We start from the raw sequence: 23,974 nt of genomic DNA, 5'->3' as shown, positions 1-23,974 counted from the left end.
TTATTAGAATAACTGTTATTGGACTGTATTAAAGATGAGCCTGAGTAAATCAGAATCACATGTTAAGTGAAATAAGATGATGGGATACAATGCAGAAAATGTAAATAAAAAATATAAAAGTGTGGTGCATTGCTTGTTTTCTAGAGAATGTGCAGACAGAGAAAAGAAAGAGATCAAACTGGAGAGTCTCTGCAGGACCACCGCGAATATTCTGCACTAGTCAGACATCCAGCTGCTCAGTCAATGGCATAACCCTCTGTTACTGTCCATCTGGCAGCAGTGTATGCGGATGACCTGAAATACACCCGACGTGTGAAACAAAACAAAAACAGCAAAACCATGTGCGGCAGACTTGCCGGGGTTTTTGTCAGATCGACGTGCTGTGGGGTCTGGGTTCTTGCGGGCAGTTTTGAATTACAGGAAGTAACATTGACTCACTAATCTGGGTTCTTTCTGACTCAGACTTCTGAACTCCTAAGAAATCTGATCTGGTACAAAGAGGCCCACTGTTGTAAGGGGATCATTCCTTTTCTTCCAAATACTCCAAATGATTTGTTAGCAGAAGAATGGTTGTAAGATATTTATAGGATCCTTTACGCTCACAGTCAATTAACTCACACTGCATTAAAAATAATAATAATCCTGTTTTCCTCCCACTAGATCCTTCCACAGTGTCCAGGCACAACTTGCTGAAAATACCTGACATATTAGACAGCCAGCTCTGGCACAGTCTGAGCTGTACGTAATTTCGAAAGCTAAAAAACAGCTTTTTTTTTTTGTACATTTGTAGACTTCACATGTGACACAAGATTTAATTTGGAGCATTTACTGAACATTCCACTGACTTCACCAAAATCTGTTTCATATGAAAACACTTTACGTAACCAGCTGGCAGCTTAGAGCAGCATGGAAATGAACATGGTGAGGTTACAGTGGTAGTGATGGCAGTACTAGCTGGAGCAAACACTGGTGGACCGTTTAAAGTCTAATACCAAGATTCTCTTTTACGCTTTAAATGGCAAAAAAGTGAGTTTGGGAATTTGCAGACAGCAAGAGAGCAGAGAGAAGGACAGAGTTATTTCTCTTTTTTAGTCCTGTCACAGCTGAGCAATGCTTAAGGAATGAACAGTTCACTGCTGCTGACTATGGGCGGGACTAAATATGGGCATTATAAAGTGTAATGCTTTGATGCTCTCAATTTTTTCCCCCTAAAGCTACTGATAGCTGTAAATTTGAAAAATAAAAGTGAAGATTAACACATTTAAAATGAACACTGTTAATTCTTTATATTCAGAAAAGTTTAGTCACTGTTAGCATAAAATAAGCCTCCGCTTGCAAAGTGACAAGTGGAGCCTGTCTTAATTAAACCCATCTAGAGTTTGCTGCTTCACTTTGAAATCATCATGCCACAATCTTACATTTTCTCTAAGACCTCCAGAAGAACATAGCAACAGATTTTTTTTTTAAATTTTTTTTTAGGTCCACGATTCCACTCTCAGCAAAAACTGTAGATTTTAGATGGCTGCCAGTTTTTACTGAACCGGCTGCCAAAGCAAATCCAACCCAAGAGTGACAAAACCCCTAGTTTTAACTGGAGGAGCTGCAGGTAGCTCATGCAAGTGTTGCTGTCAAAGCAAAGGTTTAGATAATCAGAAAGAGATGGTTCCCTGTATTGAAGATGTGGCAGTGAAAAGACTTTGATGTTTAAAGCAAAAAATTTTAAGAGTAAAATACATTTTGCCAACAGAGGCTGAGGCTGGGAGTTCTAGAATAATTTGTTCTGTCTAGACAAATCAGAGGCAGAGCTTTTTGGTTAAAGTAACAGTGGACATGTTTGTCACACCGGGAGCTTAGTAGAAGAAGAACTGACAGAAATGGTAAGGTCTGGGGTTGCCTCCTTTCTCTTGGGGGACCGGGCGATCATTTATTGAACTATAAATTCTGCATCATAACTAAGATTATTGGAATATAATATGAGGCTACCTGTCTGAAAAGTGAATCAGAAAGGGAAATTTCAACAAGGCAATAATTAACCTTCAGTCCACCCTGGAATAGCTCAAAAGGAAGAACGGTAAGGTGATTGAATGGCCTTAAAGCCCAGAGTTCAAAAAGGATTTGATAGAGGAACTTCTGTTTGAAAACCCTCCCGCCTAAGGTCATCTGGCAACTGAAGGAATTTTGCATAGAGGAGTGGTTAAAAATTTTCAACCAGCCAGTGCCAGATAGTAAGCAATTATGCAAAAACTCTTTAAAAAGGTCATTTCTGCTAAAGGGGGCAAAAAAGCACCTGCATCCCTCCACAGAAGAATATTTAATCTTCATATTTTAGTAGAATAGCTGATTGACCTGTATCCCATTCCAGACCTTTGGCTGCGGTGTTTTTGAAAGCGAAATGCAGTTCTTTTATTAAGCTTAAAAGCAGCCAAAGTTTTGCTTGGATTTAATTTTTTTCAATTAATTTTCACAAAGGATGAAAGTAATTAAACGCATGATGTGAATTAAATGAATTGATGAGAGCTATCTTGTCTCTTAATTCAGAATAAAGCACTTAAAACTCACAGTTCAAATGCAATGCTTGCCTTTTTGTCCTCCGACTTCACAAGGGAACACAAAGGAGACTAAAAATGAAGGTTAAATGGTAAAGAAGAGGGGTATTTTTTTTTTCAAGCTCGACCAGTCTAAAGCTGTAGTGAGGAACAGTGTGCAGAAATAATGATGACTATGATTATGAGATGGCAAAATATCTGCAGACTCTGGCACAAGTGATGATGAAAAAGCTTTGAAAGGGCACTGACTGAAACCCATTAAGCAAATGCCAGTAACTATGCTTAAAATGATTCACGGTTTTGCAGCATTTGATAGAATTAGAGTGATGACATCTGCTGGCCATTTCTTCATCTTTCACTTGGGATTTTAGAAAAAGACCTAATCAAAAAGCTGAGTCAAAGTATAAAACATTGCTGTTATTCTCATATTTTACTCCAATAGAAAAAGATTTTGGAGATTCTATTGAAAAAAGTGATATATTTACTGTAGAGAGTAGTAAAATATTATTTCTGTCCCTTTATGTGACACTGATTTCAACTTAACTTTACCATAAACTATTTCAATTAACACATATTTATTTTTCACAACATGCGTTAACATCAGTAATTTTGATACAAAAACATTTTTATCAACACATTCTTGTTTATTTTTATTTTCATGTTATTAACACTAAAGGGAGAAGAAAAAAGTGTGAATCTTTAGCGCCCCCAATTGGTAATATCACGTAATTACTTAGCTTAGAAAAAAAGAAAAAAAAGAAAAAGAAAAGTTTTTTATTTTGGAGGTGACCGGAAGGTGTTTTAAATTAAGTATTGACCAAATACAGTACACACAAATATTCACGTTCCTCTGCTGTGATGGTACAAACCCTGTGGTGTACAGCACGTTTCCTTTAACTTGTATTACATTAGCATAGATAGTACTGTAACAGCATTATACACACATTATCTCTGTTATATCAACAGTAAATGGAAACAGTTATGTATTATGAATCTATAATGTCGTTATTTTGTATAGGGACGCCCTCTGACGATCACCGTTGGCTCGTCAGCTTACGGGAACAATGACATAATACGACTTCCGGTTAAAAAAAAACTTGTTAATACACAAAGTTATAGGAGAAGATTTGTCATATCTACCAAGGCAGATGTGATTAAATGATAAGTTTTCCCCCGCAAATAAAACTGGCTAAACATATATAGTTTTTATTATTAGATTTTTAACTTCTTTTTTTTTACATATTACAAACCACGTCTACTGGTACTGAAGCTGGGGAATAAAATCATAAAACTGTGATGGCGCAGTTCTGTCGTAAATATTACACACGAGGGTTAAAGATAAGAATTCCACCATGATTGGAAGAGTTAACCATTTTAATCTGTAAAAGTAATTAAACACAAATGTTTGCTGCATAGACATTTAAGGATACGACGAACTATTTACTTTGAACTGATTGGAAATGCCTTAATAATAAAAAGTTGAGAGCAAGTTCGTATACGAACTTAGTGTATATATACAGCACGACTAGCAGGAGGTGACACTCAAAGTAGATGTACATGACCCTCCCTGGCGCTTGGTGGCGCTTGTTACTTGTTGGTGTTATCGAGTAATTTCAGTCGAGAAAAAGAAGCCACCACGGCTCTGTCTGTCTGATAGCTTTGAGGCGGCGAATGACTTTTTTGTGTGAAGTATATCGTCCAGGTATCATATCAGTATGACTTTTATTGAACATATTAATCAAACGACTTACGGTTGATTTAAGTTAAATGAAACCTAACACCTGTTAGTTGTCAGTGTTAACGTTTAACGTCGGGCTAGTAGTCATACTAGCCATAGTTTTCGTTGTTAGCCTAGCATTTTTTGTCTTATGTGTTATAAACATGTAATTAATAACCTTTATAGTGCTAAGCGGCATTGAATACATCCTTCTTGCTAGTCTTCATATGCAATGATTTACTAGCTGTAGAGATTTAGAGAGATTTAAACTGCTATTTATTACTGGCTTTTACCTTTGCTGTTGTTTCTAACCTCATGTTTACTTATTGTTTTGTCTTACACAGGCTACACATATGACACATACATGTCTCCCGCTCTACTTTGATTGTAATTGTGCCTACCAGTAAATATGAATCGTCCAAAGCCTACAACTCTTAGGCGCCCCAGTGCAGCGAAACCATCAGGTCGGACTACTTGTGCAACCAAATCCAATCTTAGCTGTGTGTTCCATGTTGAATAGCACCTAGGCAGGAGAAACTAAAATTGTAACATCTGCATTTTTGCAGGCCATCCCCCTACAGGAGATTTTATTGCTCTGGGCTCTAAAAGCCAGGGAGGAGAGCCGAAAGCCCCCGCTGTCCTCCTGAAGGCAACCTCTACAAATTTACCTGCTGACCGCAAGAGAGAGACTTCCTCCACTCTGCCATCCTCATCAGGGCTAGCCAACCTAACTAAGCGGCCCAAACTATCCACCACCCCTCCTGTCAGTGCCCTTGGACGTCTCGCTGATGTTGCTGCAGTGGACAAGAGGGCTATATCGCCCTCAATAAAGGAGCCATCAGTAGTACCTATTGAAGGTAACTTTGAAGCCTGTGCCTTTCTGAAGTGTTGTAAAATTTGAGATAGAAATGTCAGAAAATCTTCAGGTGACAACTGACAAGGAAAGTAAAAAAATATGTTTCTCTATGGCAGTTTCTCCAGCAGTGCTGCTGGATGAGATTGAAGCAGCTGAATCAGAAGGAAATGACGATCGCATTGAGGGATTGCTGTGTGGAGCAGTGAAACAGCTCAAGATGAACAGAGCCAAGCCCGACATCACACTTTACCTTAGTCTCATGTTTTTGGCCAAAATCAAGCCCAATGTTTTTGCAACTGAGGGAATTATTGAGGTAATTCTTTTAACAGTTATTTTTCAGTACACATACACAGATGAATAATGTATATTAGCATTGCAATATTTCGCCAAGTCAACCTCACTGATTTGACAAAATCTTTGTTACTTTCCATGTGTTACACTTGTGTCACTAGGCCTTGTGCAGCCTCCTGCGTAGGGATGCTTCTATCAACTTTAAAGCAAAAGGCAACAGCCTGGTCTCTGTTCTGGCATGCAATCTGCTGATGGCAGCATACGAGGAGGACGAGAACTGGCCAGAGATATTTGTCAAAGTGAGAACGCCCACAAAATTCAAACACATTTCTGTCATGCATGAGCTCTTCTTATAATTTGTCCTTCTGACATATACTTTCAGGTTTACATTGAGGACTCTCTGGGTGAAAGAATCTGGGTGGACAGCTCTCACTGTAAGAATTTTGTTGACAACATTCAGACTGCTTTTGGAACAAAAATGCCCCCAAAGAGTATGCTGCTCCAGGCTGATACGGGCCGCTCTGCTGGAGATCTGAGTGCAGGTATGGTACATTCAGGTTTCTGCAAGTCAGGATTACTGATGTCAGAAACAAGTTCTGATTGGTCATGCTGCTTTTGATCTTTAGGTAGCAGCCCTCATCCATCAACCCCAGATGAGGATGACAGCCAGACTGAGTTGCTGATAGCTGAGGAGAAACTCAGCCCTGAGGATGAAGGGCAGATTATGCCAAGGTATGAAAGCTACCAACATAAATGTGACGGCCATAGAGTACAGTCTGTGTGTTCAGATTTACAGCATATATAGGTAACACAGTTAAATTTTCACAATTGAATAATGAAAAATGATTGAAACAATGCACTGAGCTCCTTGATCATTTTGTGTTTATTGTTCTTATTCACTGGAAACCTGTAGGTATGACGAACTTGCAGAGAGTGTGGAGGACTATGTGCTTGATGTCCTCAGGGATCAGTTGAACCGCAGGCAGCCGATGGACAATGTGTCCCGAAACCTGTTACGTCTGCTCACAGCCACATGTGGCTACAAAGAGGCAAGACTCATGGCGGTGCAAAGGCTGGAGATGTGGCTCCAGAACCCAAAGGTGAAACCCTTGATACTGACAGCTGTGTTAAATAAATCCATAGTGTTATATAGTTGTACTAATAATATGTTGCAGGATTTGTGTAAATAAAAGGTGAAATGTGGCCTCTAAAGATACAGCTATTGCAATACATTAAAAGTAGGCGATTAAGCATTAGCTTACTTTTTTCTGTGGTTGCAGTTGACTCGCCCAGCTCAGGACCTCCTGATGTCTTTGTGCATGAACTGCAACACCCACGGAGCAGATGACATGGAGGTTATCTCCAACCTGATCAAGATCCGACTCAAACCCAAAGTTCTTCTTAATCATTACATGCTGTGTGTCAGGTCTGTAAAGTTGTTCTTATTGTCACACATCTATTTTGTCATCACAGTCAGTAATTCGCACTAACCGGAGCTTTGGGTGTATCTTTGCAGGGAGCTACTAAATGCACACAGAGACAACCTGGGAACTATGGTGAAGCTCGTCATCTTTAATGAGCTGTCTAATGCCCGGAATCCCAACAACATGCAAGTCCTCCATACAGTGCTGCAGCACAGCCCAGAGCAAGCTCCAAAGGTAAAACTAGATCGTTTGGAAACATTTCAACAGAAATGAAATTCTTTTTTAATAAACTCAGCATTTAATTTTACCTTTGTCTCGGCAGTTCTTGGCAATGGTGTTCCAGGACCTGTTAACCAATAAGGATGATTACCTTCGTGCCTCAAGAGCTTTGCTCAGAGAAATCATCAAACAGACTAAGCATGAGATCAACTTCCAGTCCTTTTGCTTTGGTTTGATGCAGGAGAGAAAAGAGGCCAGCTATGTTGACATGGAGTTTAAAGTAAGTGGATATGAAAATTCAGCAGGCCTACTTTGTTGAAGCTGTTTCGTTCATGCATTTAAACTTGGTTATTTCTCCCATAGGAGCGATTTGTCATCCAGGTGACAGATTTACTCACTGTTTCTATGATGTTGGGCATCACCGCTCAGGTCAAGGAAGCAGGCATTGCATGGGACAAAGGAGAGAAGAAGAGTGCGTTCTGTCTATTTGTCCTTCTGCTGTATTTAAAGTAGCTCGACTTGGCTTGGGTTAAACATGTGTCTGGTTTGTTTCAGATCTTGAGGTCCTGAGGTCCTTTCAGAATCAGATTGCTGCCATCCAGAGAGATGCTGTGTGGTGGCTTCACACTGTTGTTCCTACCATCAGCAAACTTGGTGCAAAAGACTACGTTCACTGGTCAGTATCCGTAGCAGATGTGTCGATTGTCCACGTGGAAATATTTTTGCTGCTTTATAAATCATTTATCTGCTTCATGTCTGCAGCCTTCACAAAGTGCTTTTCACAGAGCAGCCTGAGACATATTACAAGTGGGACAACTGGCCTCCAGAGAGCGACAGAAAGTGAGCAACCCTGTAATAGTAGCACATAATTAGCTTTTTGTTATTTCTTAAATTTTTTTAGCTTCTGTAACTTTATGGAGCTTTTCTTTTCATCCCTCAGTTTCTTCCTTCGCCTTTGTTCTGAAGTTCCTCTTTTGGAGGACACTCTGATGCGTATTCTGGTGATCGGGCTGTCACGTGATTTGCCTCTGGGCCCGGCAGACGCAATGGAGCTTGCTGATCACCTGGTTAAGAGAGCTGCCGGAGTTCAGTCAGATGGTTTGTGGAAGACCCATTTTGGTTGTAAATGTTTATGACTGCTGTTAAAGTTATTTATGATAAACTCTAGTCGAATGTTTGTAGATTTGTTAAACACTTGTGCCTCTCTTTAATGAGCTGCTATAAATATTTCAGGGGGCAACTTTTATGTTTTTTTATGTTTGCTAAGTAATGTTAGGAACAAAGGAAAGACTATTTTCATTGTTATAGTTTTCTTGGCACGATGCGTGCTGCTGAGCTGTCTGCCTGTTTCTTGTTAAGCAGATCTCGAGGTCCTGAGAGTGGAGAGGATCCAGCTCATTGATGCTGTTCTGAATCTGTGTACATACCACCACCCAGAGAACATTCAACTGCCTGCTGGGTATGTCACTTATCCTTAATGGCTTTTAACAACACATATAGGTCATACTGTTTACAGACTTAAGTAACAAATGACTACTCTTGTTTAAGGTACCAACCACCAAATTTGGCAATATCCACACTCTATTGGAAGGCATGGCTATTGTTGCTTGTTGTGGCTGCATTTAACCCTCAGAAGATAGGTACAGCAATCATATTTACATACATCTTCATATAAGATAAATTGTTCTAGGTATCTGTTGACAGATATGGTGTCTGATATCTTTTTTTCTTTTAGGTTTGGCTGCCTGGGATGGATATCCCACCCTAAAAATGCTTATGGAGATGGTTATGACAAAGTAAGTAAAGGTTATCAGTAACGGTTAAATTATTTAAATGTAATAATTCTGATTGGCTAACACTTTTGTCTCTGTGGTTTTATAGTAACTATACATACCCTCCTTGTACCATTGCGGATGAGGACACAAAAACAGAGATGATCAACAGAGAGTTACAGATCTCCCAGAGAGAGAAACAAGAGATTTTAGCCTTTGAGAGCCACTTGGCTGCAGCTTCAACCAAACAGACCATCACCGAGAGCAACAGCTTGCTCTTGTCTCAGCTTACCAGTCTGGACCCACAGTAAGATACTAAGACAGTTATTTGAGAGTGGACACCCATACTAGAATGAAACATTTTTGCTCATATATTAGGACATTTGAAAACCCCTATTTTACTGAAAAAAATTATATAAGCTCAATATCTTTCCATCACAATGTGAATGAAGTCATAACAAATAATCTTAGCTTTTATTTGCTGGTCAGAATCATAGCTGGTGTTTGTGTTTAGGGGACCTCCTCGCAGACCTCCTCCTCAGGTCCAGGAGCAGGTTAAAAGTCTCAACCAGTCTCTGCGTCTCGGTCACCTCCTTTGCCGCAGTCGCAACCCCGACTTTCTTCTCAACATCATCCAGAGACAGGTAATGACCATTTCAATAACTCTCCCAAACTCCCCATCTCCATAAAATAGCCTGTTTTTTCCCCCTTTTTAGTTTTTTGTTGTAGTCTCGACAGTTCAGCCACAGTATTGAAAAAGAGCAGTAGTTTATGTTATTAATCAGTGAGTTTTGTCTGTTGCGACTCAAATTTTTTTTCAAACTCATCTGCAGTAATTACCAAACAATGACCAAATTCAAGGCATTACATGGAACATATCGGTTTTAAAATGTCCAAAATGACCTGGTCATTGTTGTATTATATTGACTTCAGTACTTATCTAATGTTTTCAAGAACATCTAATACTAGATTATAATTATATTCGATATAAGAGATTAGATTATGCCTCAACAATCATATGATGTGCATATTAGCTATATTAGCTTGGCTTGGGGCTTAGGCTGTACCACCCTGAGTGTGCCCGATTCTCATCTGATCTCAAGAGCTAAGCAGGGTTTGGCCTGGTTTGTATTTGAATGGGAAACCACATGAGTGCTGTAAGCTTTAGCATGGTTGAGTTGTTGTTAGTACCATTGCTTCTGGGTTCAAATCCTCTTGCTGTCTTTGGCCTTTCTGAGTAGAGTTTACATATTTATCCCTGTACCTGTGTGGATTCTCCCCAGAAGTGCATTGTACTTTACTTGGTGTTTCTAAGTTGTTAGTGTGAGTGGTTGTCTCTCTTTTTGTGTAACCCCTGCAAACTGTTCAGGGTGTACCCTACCTCTCACATCCAGACTGATTGGATGGATGGGACTGACTTGAAAGAAAATATAAATTGTGTTGCTGTTGTAGTGTCAGTGTTAAAATGTATATTTTCAATCCCTTACAGGCTTCTTCTCAGTCCATGCCATGGTTGGCTGATTTGGTCCAGTCCAGTGAGGGGTCCTTGGATGTGCTCCCAGTGCAATGCCTGTGTGAATTTCTTCTTCACGATGCTGCAGATGACAGCTTGCTCATAGACGATGATGAAGAAGGAGAAAGCAAAGAGCAGAAAGCCAAGAAGAGACAAGTATTTTAATTAGTTTAACATTATTTCTTAATTACAGGGCTTCATCCCAAATTCATACCCTCCATACAAAATGTATACATGTGCTTGATAATAGAAATTTGCATCTGGGTACAAAATAAGACTTAATGACTAATCCTATGATTTCTAATCTTTATTCCTGTCAGAGACAACAAAAGCAGAGGCAATTACTCGGGCGCCTCCAGGATCTCTTGTTAGGTCCCAAGGCTGATGAGCAGACAACATGTGAAGTACTGGATTACTTCCTGCGCCGTCTCAGCTCTTCTCAAGTGGCATCAAGAGTCTTAGCCATGAAGGTACCGTCCTGAAAGGATAAAAAATGTTTCATGGTGTTGTGTTGTACGTATGTCATTATTTAAAATATACATTGCATATTTGTGTGCAGGGTTTGTCTTTGGTGCTGACTGAAGGAGGCTTGAAAGATGGGGAGGAGCGAGACCAGCCCATGGAAGAAGACTCTGCAGATGCTGAGCTCTTGCCAGGTTACCAGTGGCTGCTACAGGACCTCCCCAAGCTCCCTTTGTTTGACAGTGTCAGAGGCATGACATCCACTGCCCTGCAGCAGGTCAGTTTTTCTCAACAGTGGACTGGAAATAAGTGTAAAACTTTAATGAAGGTTAATAAGTAAGAGTTTTGATGTCTGTTAATTTTCTAAAGGCCATTCACATGGAGACAGATCCACAGACAATCAGTGCCTATCTCATCTATCTATCCCAGCATGCACCAGTGGAGGAGCAGGCTTCTCATAATGACCTGGCTTTGGTAATCACAGCGAGTTGCTTGAGTTTCCACATGTCACTTTATTTTAAACCGTTCTTTTTGTCAATGAGCAGCGCTGACATGGGTTTGGTCTCCCTTTTGCTCTCTGCAGGACATTGCCCGGCTCATCGTCGAGCGTTCAACCATCATGAACAACCTCTTTTCCAAACACTCCAGCAGACCTGAGTCTGATGCTGTGCTCTATGCTTTCCTCTCCATCTTCTCTACGTATATTAAGAGGATGAGGAAGACCAAGGAGGGCGAGGATCTTTACAGCTGGGTGAGCACTGGCGATGAATGCTTTTCTCTTCTCACTAGCCCACAGCAATTTACACTTTTCCTCATTTTTAGTCATATAACTACTGTTACAATGTTGGATTCTCTATTAAAGATTTTAAATAATTGTCTAAAAGTAATCCCTGTGATCCAAAAGCTCAGGCTTTAGACTCCACCCTTTTTCTTTAAGGGAGGGTGGTCTTAAAGAGAGATAAAACTGCCCAATGCTGCGTTTAAGATAAATAAGGGTTATTTTAAACCTAGCAAAGCTAGTCTAGTTAAGTGATAAGAAAGTTAACAGAAATGTTTAAAATAGCTCCCCTTTTAAATAAATGTTAAGATTTTAGGCCTTGTAAACTAATCATTTTTCTGTTTTCATTGAACAGTCTTGAGTTAAAGAAAAAAAATTCTAGTACTAAATAGCCAAGTACAGAAAATATTGAACTTCCACCTGAGAGTCATTCGAAATCGAAGAGTAATTTCTGTTCTTAAACTGTGGGCATACACCAGGGAAAGATGCATTTATTTTGTAACTTTATGCTTTATTTTGTGTTTTACAGTCAGAATCTCAAGACCAGGTGTTTCTACGCTGGACTACAGGGGAGACTGCTACAATGCACATTCTTGTAGTCCACGCTATTGTTATCTTGCTAACTCTGGGACCACCCAAAGGTAGCCCTGTTTGCTTTAAAGTACATTGTCAGCACTGCTAAAGGGCTGTAAGAACAAGTTTAGCATTGTGTATCATTACAGGAGAGAGTGATTTCCACATGCTTTTGGACATTTGGTTTCCTGACAAGAAACCTCTACCCACTGCCTTCCTGGTTGACACCTCAGAGGAAGCCCTGCTGCTTCCCGATTGGTTGAAATTGAGGATGATTCGTTCTGAGGTCTCACGACTGGTCGACGCAGGTACAACTTGTCATGTGAATAAAAACCTTTGTTTTTCATTAAATAATTCATTTTTTACTTTTTAATGAATGTGTATGTACCCTTTTATCAGCTTTACAAGACCTCGAGGCTCAGCAGCTGCTGCTTTTTGTTCAGTCTTTTGGGATTCCAGTCTCCAGTATGAGTAAACTTTTGCAGTACTTGGATCAGGCTGTGTCCCATGATCCACAGGCTTTAGAGCAAAACATCATGGACAAGCGTAAGATTTTCTTTTCTTCTGTGTTCTACCTGTTTTTTTTACTTTTTGGGGGATTTTTTAAAAATTGTTTAACATTGATCTTACTGTGTATATCCTCTGTCACAGACTACATGGCCCATTTGGTTGAAGTGCAGCATGAGCGAGGGGCCACTGGGGGGCATACTTTCCATTCTTTACTCAGTTCCTCTCTTCCTCCACACAGAGGTCAGTGTCTTTATCCTGTAAAACATTTAAGTAAACATTTAAATTACTGGATAGATTAAATGTTTATCCACATTATGCTTTGATTTCTAACAGTACACGGCCCTGGGCTTTAATTTGAAGTAGATTGCAAAATTACACCTCAGAATTTACTGCATTTTCAACATTATTTAATGTTCTTATTGCACTGTTCCCGGCAGATTCATCTGAAACAAGCAAGGCCAAAGTTACAGTGGAAACTCCTCACAGCTCTGTGAAGATGAGAGCAGCCACTCAGCTTCCTGTAGTCGGGCCTGACGATGATCTCACTGGCATGTTGCTTCAGGTAGGATGTACTGGCCATTTATTTCTCCACTCTTTCTGGCATTATTTAAACTATTAGCTCACTTAGTAGACAAGTTACAATTTCCTTTGGGCTGAATTTTATTATTTATTTGAGTTTTAAATCCAAATAAAAAGTAGTTTATTTCTTTTGAGACTGTTGGATAACTTCTGTAACTTCTCCTACTTTTTTTTTTCTCTTAATCTTTACAGATTTTCCCCTTGAAAGTGGACCCCCGCTGGCATGGCCCTCCTCCCAGTCAGGTCTCCCTGGCCCTCCAGCAGGCCTTAGCTAAAGAGTTAATGCGAGCTAAGCAGGGCCAGATTCAGCAGGGTGGTTTGGCATTTCGACTCCTGCAGGCTATTGCAGCCTTGCTCGCTTCTGCTCATGCAGGGCCAATAGTAATATCAATGCATCGGAGTCACTCTCTGTCCTGTCCTCTTATGCGCCAGCTTCATCTCTATCAGGTGAAACACACATACACAAGCAGAGTCAGTTCATATTTCTATGTATTTTTATAAAGCTTCTAAATACAGTATTCCCATCTTTTGCTTTCTGCATGTTCTTTGCAGCGTCTCGTTTCCCAGGACATTGCTTTCTCATCACTGTTTCTCAAAGTCATTGTTGAGATGTTAATCTGGTTAGACAACCCAACTGTAGAGGCAGGACCACTAAAGACTCTGCTCAGATCTTTTGCTGGACAGAACTCTCACAAGCACAGGCTCAGTGATGGTGAGTATACCAGTAATTTCTTTGCAGATGCTGCTTTATTCATTTTCTATAAACAGCGAGTAATGTGTTTCTCTGCTTTGCAGTACGTACAGGTTTCCTTCACCTGGCTGAGGCGTTGGCATATCGCAGAGATACTGAAGTTCCACTGAGAGCCATCATAGCAATGCTGAAAACTGGAGAGAAATGTAATGCAGAACCTGAACTTGTTGGCAAAGGTAATAATGAAGTCACTGGATTGTTTAGGACATAGATAGATAGATAGATAGAAACAGCAGCTTGGATTAGGAACTATCACTCCCATACTCCCATTTATTGTGTTTAAACAATATAAAGGTGGTCCAAAGCCTATGATAAATACACTACTTATTAATATTTTTCAGTGCTACAAGGGCTGATGGAGGTGAAGTCGCCATATTTGGAAGAGCTACTGTCTCTGCTGATGACTGTTGGTACACAGAATGGGACAGCGGGCTCTGTTGCTATGGTGATTTCTTTGCTCCTTCAGGAAAGCGAGGAGCGAGCTGTGAAAAAGGAAGTGGATTCTAATAAGTGAGCGCTACAGTTCTATTTCCCTCACAAGTCATGCAAGAAACATTTTTGACAGGACTAGATAGCAAACATGCCTGCCTGGGACAAATAGCAGAACAGCGCCTGCTGCCTGTGGCCTTATACTTTAAACTCCATTTGGAATTTAACGTTGAATTAGCTTTTCAGCTTTGTGGTGGCTTTTCAGATGCACATCAAAGACATCTGTAATCAGTTCTGCCACTGAGAAGTTGCTTACTGTGTTATATATATTTTCTGATAGGAGTACAAGTAGAGGGAGTAATAGCACTATTGGATGCTCTCTGTAAATTGTCAGAAAAGGGATGTAGCTCTAAAAGCTATTTTGTTGTCATTATTGAGGCTAAAATGATAATTAAAGGTGACAAAGACAGATTCCATGTAACAACTTCAGAATTGGTTTGTTGTTTCTAATTGACCAGTACAACTTTGTTAACACTAAATATTATTATGGATGTGCCTTAGCTCTTCTGTTAGTAGTTAACAGATGCTGAGTTACATTTGTATAAACTAATCCTTTGGTTTGATCTTTGCCAGTGGCTCAGAGGTGACAAAGTCAGGACTTAGCTCTGGGCTTCTGGTTGATTGGCTGGAGCGTCTTGACCCTGAGGTTACTTCAGTGTGTCCAGACCTTCAACAGAAGCTGCTGTTTGCCCTCAACAAGGTAAGATAAGGCTTGTGTGCAGATAGTGTTCTTGGCTTATCACACCAGAGAAGGTGTTTGCTTGGCATTAGCGATGCATCCTTTCTTACTGTTTATCTGTTTCAGGCACGAGGGACCCCAGCTTACAGACCTTATCTTTTGGCCTTGCTTACACATCAGTCAAACTGGTCGACTCTGCTGCAGTGTATCAGTGCTCTTCTCAGCAAGCGCAGAGACTACAAGTATGTAGTTTTATCACAACCTTTGTCTGCCACAGTCTTGAGGTTTTATTGAGGATTATCCTATGTGTAGAGAATTCAAAATTTCACTTTGCTGCTTTTATTAGACTGGACCCATCCTCTGCTCTGGATTTCTTGTGGGCGTGCAGCCACATTCCTCGTATCTGGCAAGGACGTGACCAGAAGATCCCTCAAGTAGGATCGAAAGCTTTCATAGTTACCACCTTTTTTTTTCTTATTTCTTTTCTGCTGATGTTGGTGACTCTGGTGCTCTCCTTTTGGTCTTTTTAGAAGAAAACCGAGAAGTTTGTTCTCCGGCTCAGTTCAGAGGAGCTCATTAGCCTGATGGACCTGATATTGTCAGAATCAGAGCTTAACAGCCACGACACACTCCAGGATGACAAAAACAGTGTGGACCAGGCCCCCTGCTCCCTCATCCAATCCAGACTGCCCCTCCTTCACTCGTACTGTGATGGAAATTTAGAAGACATCAAGAAAGTATCAGAGTACCTCATCAACTGCTCAAAAAAATGGGAGGACAGGTAAGGTTTATATTATTTAAAAATTTGCTGTATTTATCGGCAATGCCTCCACTGTTTCTTCTTCTTTTTGCTTTTTTCAGATTGATTTTTTCTTTATCCATTCTTAGTTGGTAATACATATGTTTATTGCATTTAGTTGTGAATATTTTACCATAGTACTCAATTAATCTTATTGTGACACATTGTATTATTCACACTAATTGGCCCCAATACTGAAAGTCATTTTTTCCTTCTTATGCTGTGCTGATAAACTTGGGGTAAATCGCACCAGATTTTCCTTCTCAGTGCAGATGAACTTTTCAGACTTCCTCTGTCAGCCACAATGCTGTGGACCAGGGAAAACTTGATAATTAGGTCTATTGGTGTGAAATTAAAACCAGCAGAAGTCGTCTGTACTGTGATCTCTTTAAAAGCTCAGTGTATTATAATGAAGGCAAGAGGATTAAGGCTGAAGCTCTAAACTTGCCTGTGTTGTGAATTCCTGCACTGACTTAGCTGTCAGAGATCAGGGTGCAACTCTTTGTGGAGGCAAACCCTCCTTTCATGAATATGTCTCTGGTTATTAAACCACTTTAATGAGGAAACTTTGGCCAAGGTCAAGGAAAATTAGCTTCAGAATTACAGTAATTTAAGTGCAGTTAAGCTGTTTGGTGAAATGGTTGCTAGTGAAAATATGGCGGGGTAAAAACATGTTGAAAGTAGAGGGTTTCGGCCTTGTGTCGAGTAAATACTTGATTGTATGTTAAGCATTCTTCTTGCGAAAGCTTGCTGACAGATAAGCTGGTGTTTATTCCAATTACACAGAAACTATTGAACAGTGAGCCGATGTTTTACTCTTTGTCAAGGTCGCTCTGATTTGCTTAATGCATAGCTGTAATAAACTGCTCATTTAGTAGAAGTGCATCATTTGAGCCTGACAAGAGCCTTAGCAAGTAAGAGGATTTTATAAAACTGCATTGACTCGAAGGTGAATACCTCTGAATTGCATTAAGCTATTCATGTCAATAGCTTGTGTTAATATATGTTAATTGTTGTTGCCTACAGACATAAATAATAGGGAACTACTATATCGTGTTCGCTAAACTGGTGTCACGTCAGCTTGGTGTATAATCACTTGCAAAAAGATTAGTTTGAGTGAATTTGATAAAAGTTATATTATAAAGTCAGTGGGACTCTAGCTCGCTTTAGCAGAAAAGCTGTGACAAGTGTTCTGTGACTGCACAAAAAGTAAGCATCCATTTACTGTCAAATAAAAAGGTCCAAGTGACACAACTCCATAACATGAGGGATTAAACTCTTGATTATTTTCTCGCTAAGTTTGGAGCTTTAGGATGGACAACTGAACTGTTCTAAGCCAATAATGCATTAATGGTGTCTTCCCCCCGCCCCCCAAAGAAACTTTTCATGGTGGAACCATAACATATAGCATACTTAGCGTTTTGTTTATTTTGGCTTTCAGTGCAATGAGTAAGAGGTGCCAGAACCTGCTGCTACAGATCTATCTGCACTTCCCTGAGGTCATCCAGCACGTTGCCCTGCCTGAAAGCACGTTCAGCAGCGGCGGGGCAGCAGATGGCAGCAGCTGCAAGGTAAAGATTTCTTCCCTCTGTTATAGAACTTCCTGCCTAATCTTGTGTAGGCTCCTTGTGTATTTTTTTGTATCCAACGACGTAAAGGTGGACTAAAAGTATAAACAACATCAACATGCCAGGATCCAATAAGGATCCAGCTTTGAAACAAGATGTTACTGTAGACTGAATGGTATAGTTCTTACTAAATACAAGTAATTGAGTGATTTGATTGTGTCTTTAAATGTAATTATTCTTATTTCCCTTTATTCAGTGTTACAATTAGTTATAGCAATATCATGCTAAAGATCCCCTTATGTGCAGTTCACATGGCTACAGTATAGTAGCTTACAACATAACTGAATACTGGATACTGTTGGGAATTTTTAAGTTTTTATATAATTAAACAGAAGCAGTAGATCACAATGATGTTGTGTAGTAGAAACGGGTCACACATTGTAACTTGCAGCTTTGCTTAATGGTTAAACCATCTGTGATGTACCCACTAAAAGTTCTCATAATGCTGAATTGTGTTTTTGTAAAATATTTTGTCTCTGTCTCCCTAATAAATAATCTTTTCTGAATTCTTAAAATCACAATTTCACTACTACTACTACTGCCAAATGTTATGTTTCTCAGCTTGATGTCCTGGTGCATCGCCTGGTCACACTGCTTGCTGATATAGGAGACTCAAAGTCTGCCGAGAGCCGCGTGTCTGATGCCAACCTCGCTTGCAGGAAGTTGGCTGTATCGCACCCTGTACTGTTACTCAGGTGAAAAAGAAAGACTAAACTATGATGCCGCTTTTTGTTGCATGAGCTTGTAAATTATCCATCACTATAGATGTGTGTGTTGTGTTTAAGCTGATTACTGATGCGCTTTTGTTTCTTTTGGCCTTCCAGACACCTGCCCATGATTGCAGGCCTCCTACACGGTCGCATGCACCTAAACATGCAGGAGTTTCGCCAGCAAAACCACATGACATTCTTCAGCAATGTACTCGCTATTCTGGAGCTTCTGCAGCCACTTGTTTTCCACAGTGATCACCAGAGGGCGCTTCAAGACTGCCTTCTGTCTTTCATGAAGGTCCTTCAGGTGGGCAGCTCCACGTTTCCAAATCTTCTTTAGGGGATTTAGTATCGGGATCCTACCAAAAGGAGCTACAAATAAGATTTTAATAGTGTCTTTTTTATGTTTGTGCCTCTCTCTTGCCTTGTAGAATTTCCAGAGGACACGATCGCCGTTAGTCTTCATTAACAAGTTTCTTCAGTTTACACAGAAGTACATTACGCACGACGCAGCAGCAGCCATTCCTTATCTACAGAAGCACTCTGACATCTTACAGTAAGTGGCAGCAGTAACTTTAAAAAGCATTCCTGATGGGTAAACACCAAAAAAAAAAAAGTCTGTACCAGGGTTTTAATAGTTTTGCAATTTTCATTAGTTTTTATTTTTATTTAGTTTTGACTTCAGATTTTTAATTTTATATCAGTTTTAATTAGTTTTTACCAATTGTTTGCTAGTTTAGTTGAGTTTTTATTTTTTTGAAAATCCTTAGTTTCAGTTTAGTTTTGATTAGTTTCAGTTATAGTTTTAGTTGTGTTTGCAATAATTAAGTGTAACAAAATCCCAGTTTCATCATATCAGTCATTCTCTTCTGCTTATCCTTGGGTATGTTGCTATTCCAGCTACCATACCCTGCACCCTGGACAGGTCGCCTGTCTGTCGCAGGGCTAACATGCAGAGACAGACAACTCACATTCCCACCTATGGGTTCTTTAAATAAATAAATAAATAAATAAATAAAGGCAGATGAACAACCACTGATACCAGGCAACTATAAAATGTATATCTTGGCCCCAATGAGACTATTAACTCTCGCAGCACCGGGTGTTCGTAATTTTGGTTCAAGTGAATTGATAAACTTTTTGAAGGCAATTGACTCACACAGTTATGTAGATATCCCCGTCCTGTTGTCTCGTTATGCATCACGCTGTCTTGCCTGGGGTTAGCTTCTGTTTTCTGGGGATGAGGGTTGAGTGTGCTCCCTTACCTTCTCAAGGTAAGCTAGGTTAGCCTTCTTGTGTGAGCTTTTCAAGTGCACTTTAAGGTTTGTGGGATTTTTTTCCCTTTAGAAATGTCCCTCATAATTTGTCTGTTTCCACTACAAGACACTTGCTTTATCCAAAACACAGTCATATTCAAAGTAATCCCAAATTGGACTCTGGCTCCCGACTTTTCCTGACATGATTCTGCGCGTGGACGGAGCAGCAACACAGACGTCTCGACTAACGTACTTGCCACCTGCTGGCGTAATTAGACAGCAAGAAAAAAATCTGGAAACTAAACTTCATTTTCACCCTTGACTATTGTATGACACGCACACATCAATGAAAACTAAACACATTTTTGCTATAAATTCAGTTAATTTTAGGTAGTTTTGTGAACACTCATTATAGTTTTAGTTAGTTTTCCTTTTTTTGTTTTTATTTTTATTTCCGTTAACGAAAATGTTTTTTCACTTCTAGTTTTCGTTATTTCGTTAGTTTTCGTTAACGATAATAACCTTGGTCTGTACTGCAGAAAGATTTGGCAAATTTTTCTGTTCTCGTTTCAGGAGTTTGTGTGCGGAAAATCCAGACTTGGTCCAGCTGAAATCTCTCCTTGCTGGACTCACTTTGCCTGTAAAAAGCTCTTCTGCAGAGGTATCTACAGAAGAGAGAGATGGTAAGAGTTGCTGTTGTCCACATTTGATCCTCATGTGTAATTAAAGTTGTAGATACACTGAAGCTACAAGTGATCACCTTGTGCCTACTGGCATACTGTATATCTGAATACATTGCTACGTTTTCAGTGATACACTTTGAGAGCATCTTTTGTAATTTCTCTATGCAAACTGTGGTTTCCACAAAAGCGTGAATTCTTTAATCTTATTTTTTTTCTCTTTACCAGACGACTTGGCTGCAGGTTCTCTGCCCTTAGTCAACATATCGGCCTCATTTTCACTGAGCGCTGCAGACATGACAATGTACTTGAAAAAGATGTCAAAGGGAGAGGCAGTCGAGGGTAACTTCTCTCCTCTATGTCCCACATCATACTGAGTAATGTACTGTTTTAATACCTATAGTGAGTAATACATTCATTTTTTTCTCTCCCCCTTAACTGCTATAGATGTGTTGGAGGTGTTGACAGAGGTGGATGAGAAGTCAAGGAGGAGCCCAGAGATCATACAGTACTTCATTGTGAGTCACGGAAAATGGACACAAAAAAGGTCAAGTGCAGTGTCTCAGTGTGAAACACGTCAATCACCACATTGTGTTTCTGTTGGTAGAATGATTTGCAGAGGCTCATGACTTCGCCTGAGGAGTTGTGTCGGAACATGGCCTTCAGTCTCGCCCTACGCTGCATTCAGAATAATCCATGGTAGGTTCAAAGCATTTCAGGACAAACCACTCAAAGGAAAACATGCTGATAGCAAAAGAAAATGTGTGGCAATAACTGAGAGGAGGAAAAAGGCCAATAGTCATGAAAAAATATGTTGGTCTCTATCTGTCTGTCATTGTTCTTTAGTTCATATATTTATATAGTTTCTGATTGCTTACATAAGAGTGTGTGTTTTTTGTGTTGTAGCCTGGCAACAGACTTCCTGCCAACTTTCATGTATTGCATGGGCAGTGGCAACTTTGACGTGGTGCAGACTGCATTAAGGAATCTTCCAGAATATGTGCTTCTCTGTCAAGGTAAGAAGACACTTCTGTGAGTCCTGCGCTGGTATTCTGGTCAAACGAACCACATATTAAACATTTTGTAAATTGTGTATTTTTAAATATTTAAGTGATTTAACCTCCTAGGACCTGGCGTCCACATATGTGGACATCACATTTTGGGTTATTTAGACCAAAATACTCAATTTTGCTCCACAAGGGCCTGATAACCATTTACAAGGACATCATACTGCTACTGTTCTATCAAAATTTTAAACGAATATCCTCATATGGGGCTCTGATTTTTCATAAAAACGAAAATAAGGTAAAAAAAAAAAAAATCAGGTAATTCTTTGTTTTTACATTCATCGGGCCCCAATATGCCCAAATATCAAAGAGAAATTAAAAATGCATGCCGTGGAAGAGTTTGGGTCTTAGGAGGTTAACAAAGGTCTTTTTTAGTCACACATTTGTAGCTGAATGATGCCGTGTTCTCTTTTCCCCCCTCCCTCTCCAGAACATGCAGACATCTTGCTCTACAAGGCGTTTTTGGTGGGTATCTACGGACAAATCGACACCAGTTCAATGATCTCAGAGTCCATGAAAGTCCTTCACATGGAAGCAACAACCTAACGATAAAGTGTTTGTTTAGACTCCACGTTTGACTAAAAATGCTGTCAGTCATTCTTTGCGTTCCACACCTTGATATTATGTTTTTTAAATCCCTTAATTTCAGTTCAGTAACTTCAGGATAATTTATTAACTTCAAGAAATGCATAAAAACCCCATTGATTAAAATGAAAATAATATAATTAAAATGGTAAAATCTGCTTAATTGTAATAATGGAACAGGTATTACTGTGCTACATTTTAATAGATATGGATTATTTAACTTGGTTCGATTACTTCAACAATAAAGTTAAATGGAACATCAAAAGGTCATATTATTATATAGGAATATTAGTTGGAGACAGCAGAGCAGATAACGCTGAAGAAATTCTCAACAGAAGATAATGAAAAATAAATATAATATAGGAATTCATATTTCATAATTTGCGGTGTAATTGGGAGAGAAACTTTTGCATTTCTGAAGTTATTAAATTATTTACAGATGCACTATTTCAACGCTTCATGAAAAAAGAAAATGGTTTTTTTGGCTTCACACTTTTAATAGTTTTGAAAATGAAGTCCTTCTTTGAATTTTCGAATTTTCCAGAATTTGAAATTAAGAGTTTAACTTATTTTCTTGACTGTATTAGTTGGGTTCAAGAAGAGCTTTCATTTATTAACTAGTTATTAAAATGTTCGAAGAGCTTGTGAATCATTAAAACTAAGAAACGGAAAAGTGTAACTGTTTAAACAGTGCTGTGAATTCCTTTCAAACCTGCGCACCATTTGGAAGCAACCTTATTGTGAACTTAATAAAATAACTTTTGGAAAATGCCACTTTTTTATTTTTCATTCAACTCAACCTGACAGGATGTGAGGAGTGTAATATTTCAGTAGTTTGGAAGCTCAGTGGAGACACTTTGATGGAACTTAATATGGAAAGCAGTTTAAAGTTCAAAATGTAGCAACAGAAATTTCACAAGAACCCATTATTAGCTTTCAAAATAATATTTTAGCACCTCAAAAAAAAAAAAGATTTAACGGAGGAAAAATTCATGCTGTAAGGATTCATTTCATTCCAATATTTCTTGGATCCTGATAAAACTGGAAACAGCTGTCACATGTACGCTTGCTCTTCACTGGGGTGTAACAGACAAATTAAAGGCGTGATGCACATGCTGTGATGGAAACCATTTTGCCATGAAAGTGTGAGTTGTTTTGCCCAGTGCCAGTGACTTCATCTGGAAACCTCTTGATGGAGTCAAAGGGATAAGTTAAACAATATGCAGGCATGCCGGTAAACTAGCAAAGTGGACGTCCACATTTATGGTAAATTAACCATGGTGGTAATTGTTCAATCACACAGACCAAAGGCTTCTTTGAAGATGTGATGTGGGTAGGCCGTTTTACAACGTAGAGTGCTCTTGGTGTTTTGTTACATAGGAGGACGTGGAGATGCAGTCGCAGCACGGTTGAGGATCATCAGCGATGATAAGACATGCCCACACTGGTGGGTCAGTGGAATCTGTCATTCAGAAATGTTCAGTCACCCATTGAGATATATGGGCCTGGCAGCTAGAAGCAGGTTTTCTTCAGATCAAAATAATGTGTTTTTTCTTATAAAAAAACAACAATAACAAAACTGTTGGACAAAGTGCTATAAAAACGTATTGGGGGATTGTCACAGGGTGACTTGTGACAACAATGATGTTCATAATTCAAATTTTAAACGTTTTAAAAATGATATTGTGCACCATACTTGCTGTGTGATATGTTAATTGCACCTGTATGGTGTCCTGTAACTCGCCAAAAATTCTGTTTATGGTTATCAGTCAACAGACTACACAAGTCCAAGCAGCTTGGGCTCTTGGTCCGGCGCCAGCATCCCATTGGCTGGACAGCAGTGAGGCGGAACAGAGATGAGTGACAGCGAACGAGGAAGTGGTGGGAGGGAGAGCGGGGGGGCCAAGCCTATTGCTGAATAGCCTGATGGACCACTGACAAGTTAACAACCTCTGTCTTTATTCATCATACCAATCCAGATGCGCTCAAAGGCAGCTGCAGAGAGCTAAATGTTTGCGTGATCACTGTTAACATTTTGCTTCATGGTAAAATAAAGAATCCTTTCAAAAAAAAACAAATCTACTGCAGAA

At 39.5% G+C, this 23,974-nt stretch overlaps 1 protein-coding gene across 3 annotated transcripts; it reads left to right on the top strand.

The window, feature by feature from the left end:
• The first annotated feature begins 4,141 nt into the window (after positions 1–4,141).
• On the top strand, positions 4,142–22,653 carry ints1 (integrator complex subunit 1). 3 transcript variants are annotated; one of them, XM_006798188.3, is made up of 48 exons: positions 4,142–4,248; positions 4,608–4,727; positions 4,845–5,120; positions 5,236–5,432; positions 5,572–5,709; positions 5,793–5,952; positions 6,037–6,142; positions 6,324–6,510; positions 6,691–6,836; positions 6,927–7,068; positions 7,157–7,333; positions 7,417–7,525; positions 7,609–7,729; positions 7,816–7,893; positions 7,994–8,151; positions 8,413–8,512; positions 8,602–8,693; positions 8,789–8,849; positions 8,935–9,132; positions 9,340–9,469; positions 10,315–10,494; positions 10,659–10,808; positions 10,898–11,077; positions 11,170–11,274; positions 11,384–11,551; positions 12,108–12,219; positions 12,301–12,459; positions 12,551–12,697; positions 12,803–12,901; positions 13,099–13,223; positions 13,433–13,687; positions 13,793–13,952; positions 14,036–14,167; positions 14,333–14,501; positions 15,054–15,180; positions 15,286–15,401; positions 15,506–15,593; positions 15,690–15,940; positions 17,400–17,529; positions 18,148–18,281; positions 18,411–18,603; positions 18,728–18,852; positions 20,126–20,235; positions 20,461–20,574; positions 20,680–20,750; positions 20,840–20,931; positions 21,139–21,248; positions 21,730–22,653. In XM_006798188.3, the coding sequence occupies exons 2-48, from the start codon at positions 4,673–4,675 to the stop codon at positions 21,843–21,845; spliced, it is 6,549 nt and encodes a 2,182-aa protein (XP_006798251.1). In that variant the 5' UTR covers positions 4,142–4,248; positions 4,608–4,672; the 3' UTR covers positions 21,846–22,653. The 3 variants fall into 3 exon arrangements, with proteins under 3 accessions (XP_006798251.1, XP_035766793.1, XP_006798250.1); XM_035910900.2 differs by having other exon boundaries at positions 4,830–5,120; XM_006798187.3 differs by having other exon boundaries at positions 4,143–4,248; positions 4,830–5,120; positions 8,416–8,512.
• The last annotated feature ends 1,321 nt before the right edge of the window (positions 22,654–23,974 follow it).

The sequence above is a fragment of the Neolamprologus brichardi genome, chromosome 4, assembly GCF_056152115.1.
Source record: "Neolamprologus brichardi isolate AB-2024 chromosome 4, ASM5615211v1, whole genome shotgun sequence".
Taxonomy (NCBI): domain Eukaryota; kingdom Metazoa; phylum Chordata; class Actinopteri; order Cichliformes; family Cichlidae; genus Neolamprologus; species Neolamprologus brichardi.
This window is presented reverse-complemented; position numbering and strand designations above follow the sequence as displayed.

Bases quoted from the DNA above. Each gene is read 5' to 3' on its own strand.
- ints1 (XM_035910900.2), top strand. From the start codon at position 4,673: ATGAATCGTCCAAAGCCTACAACTCTTAGGCGCCCCAGTGCAGCGAAA. The intron at 5,121-5,235 runs GTAACTTTGAAG...TCTCTATGGCAG, and splicing joins ATCAGTAGTACCTATTGAAG to TTTCTCCAGCAGTGCTGCTG. The intron at 18,282-18,410 runs GTGAAAAAGAAA...TTGGCCTTCCAG, and splicing joins CACCCTGTACTGTTACTCAG to ACACCTGCCCATGATTGCAG.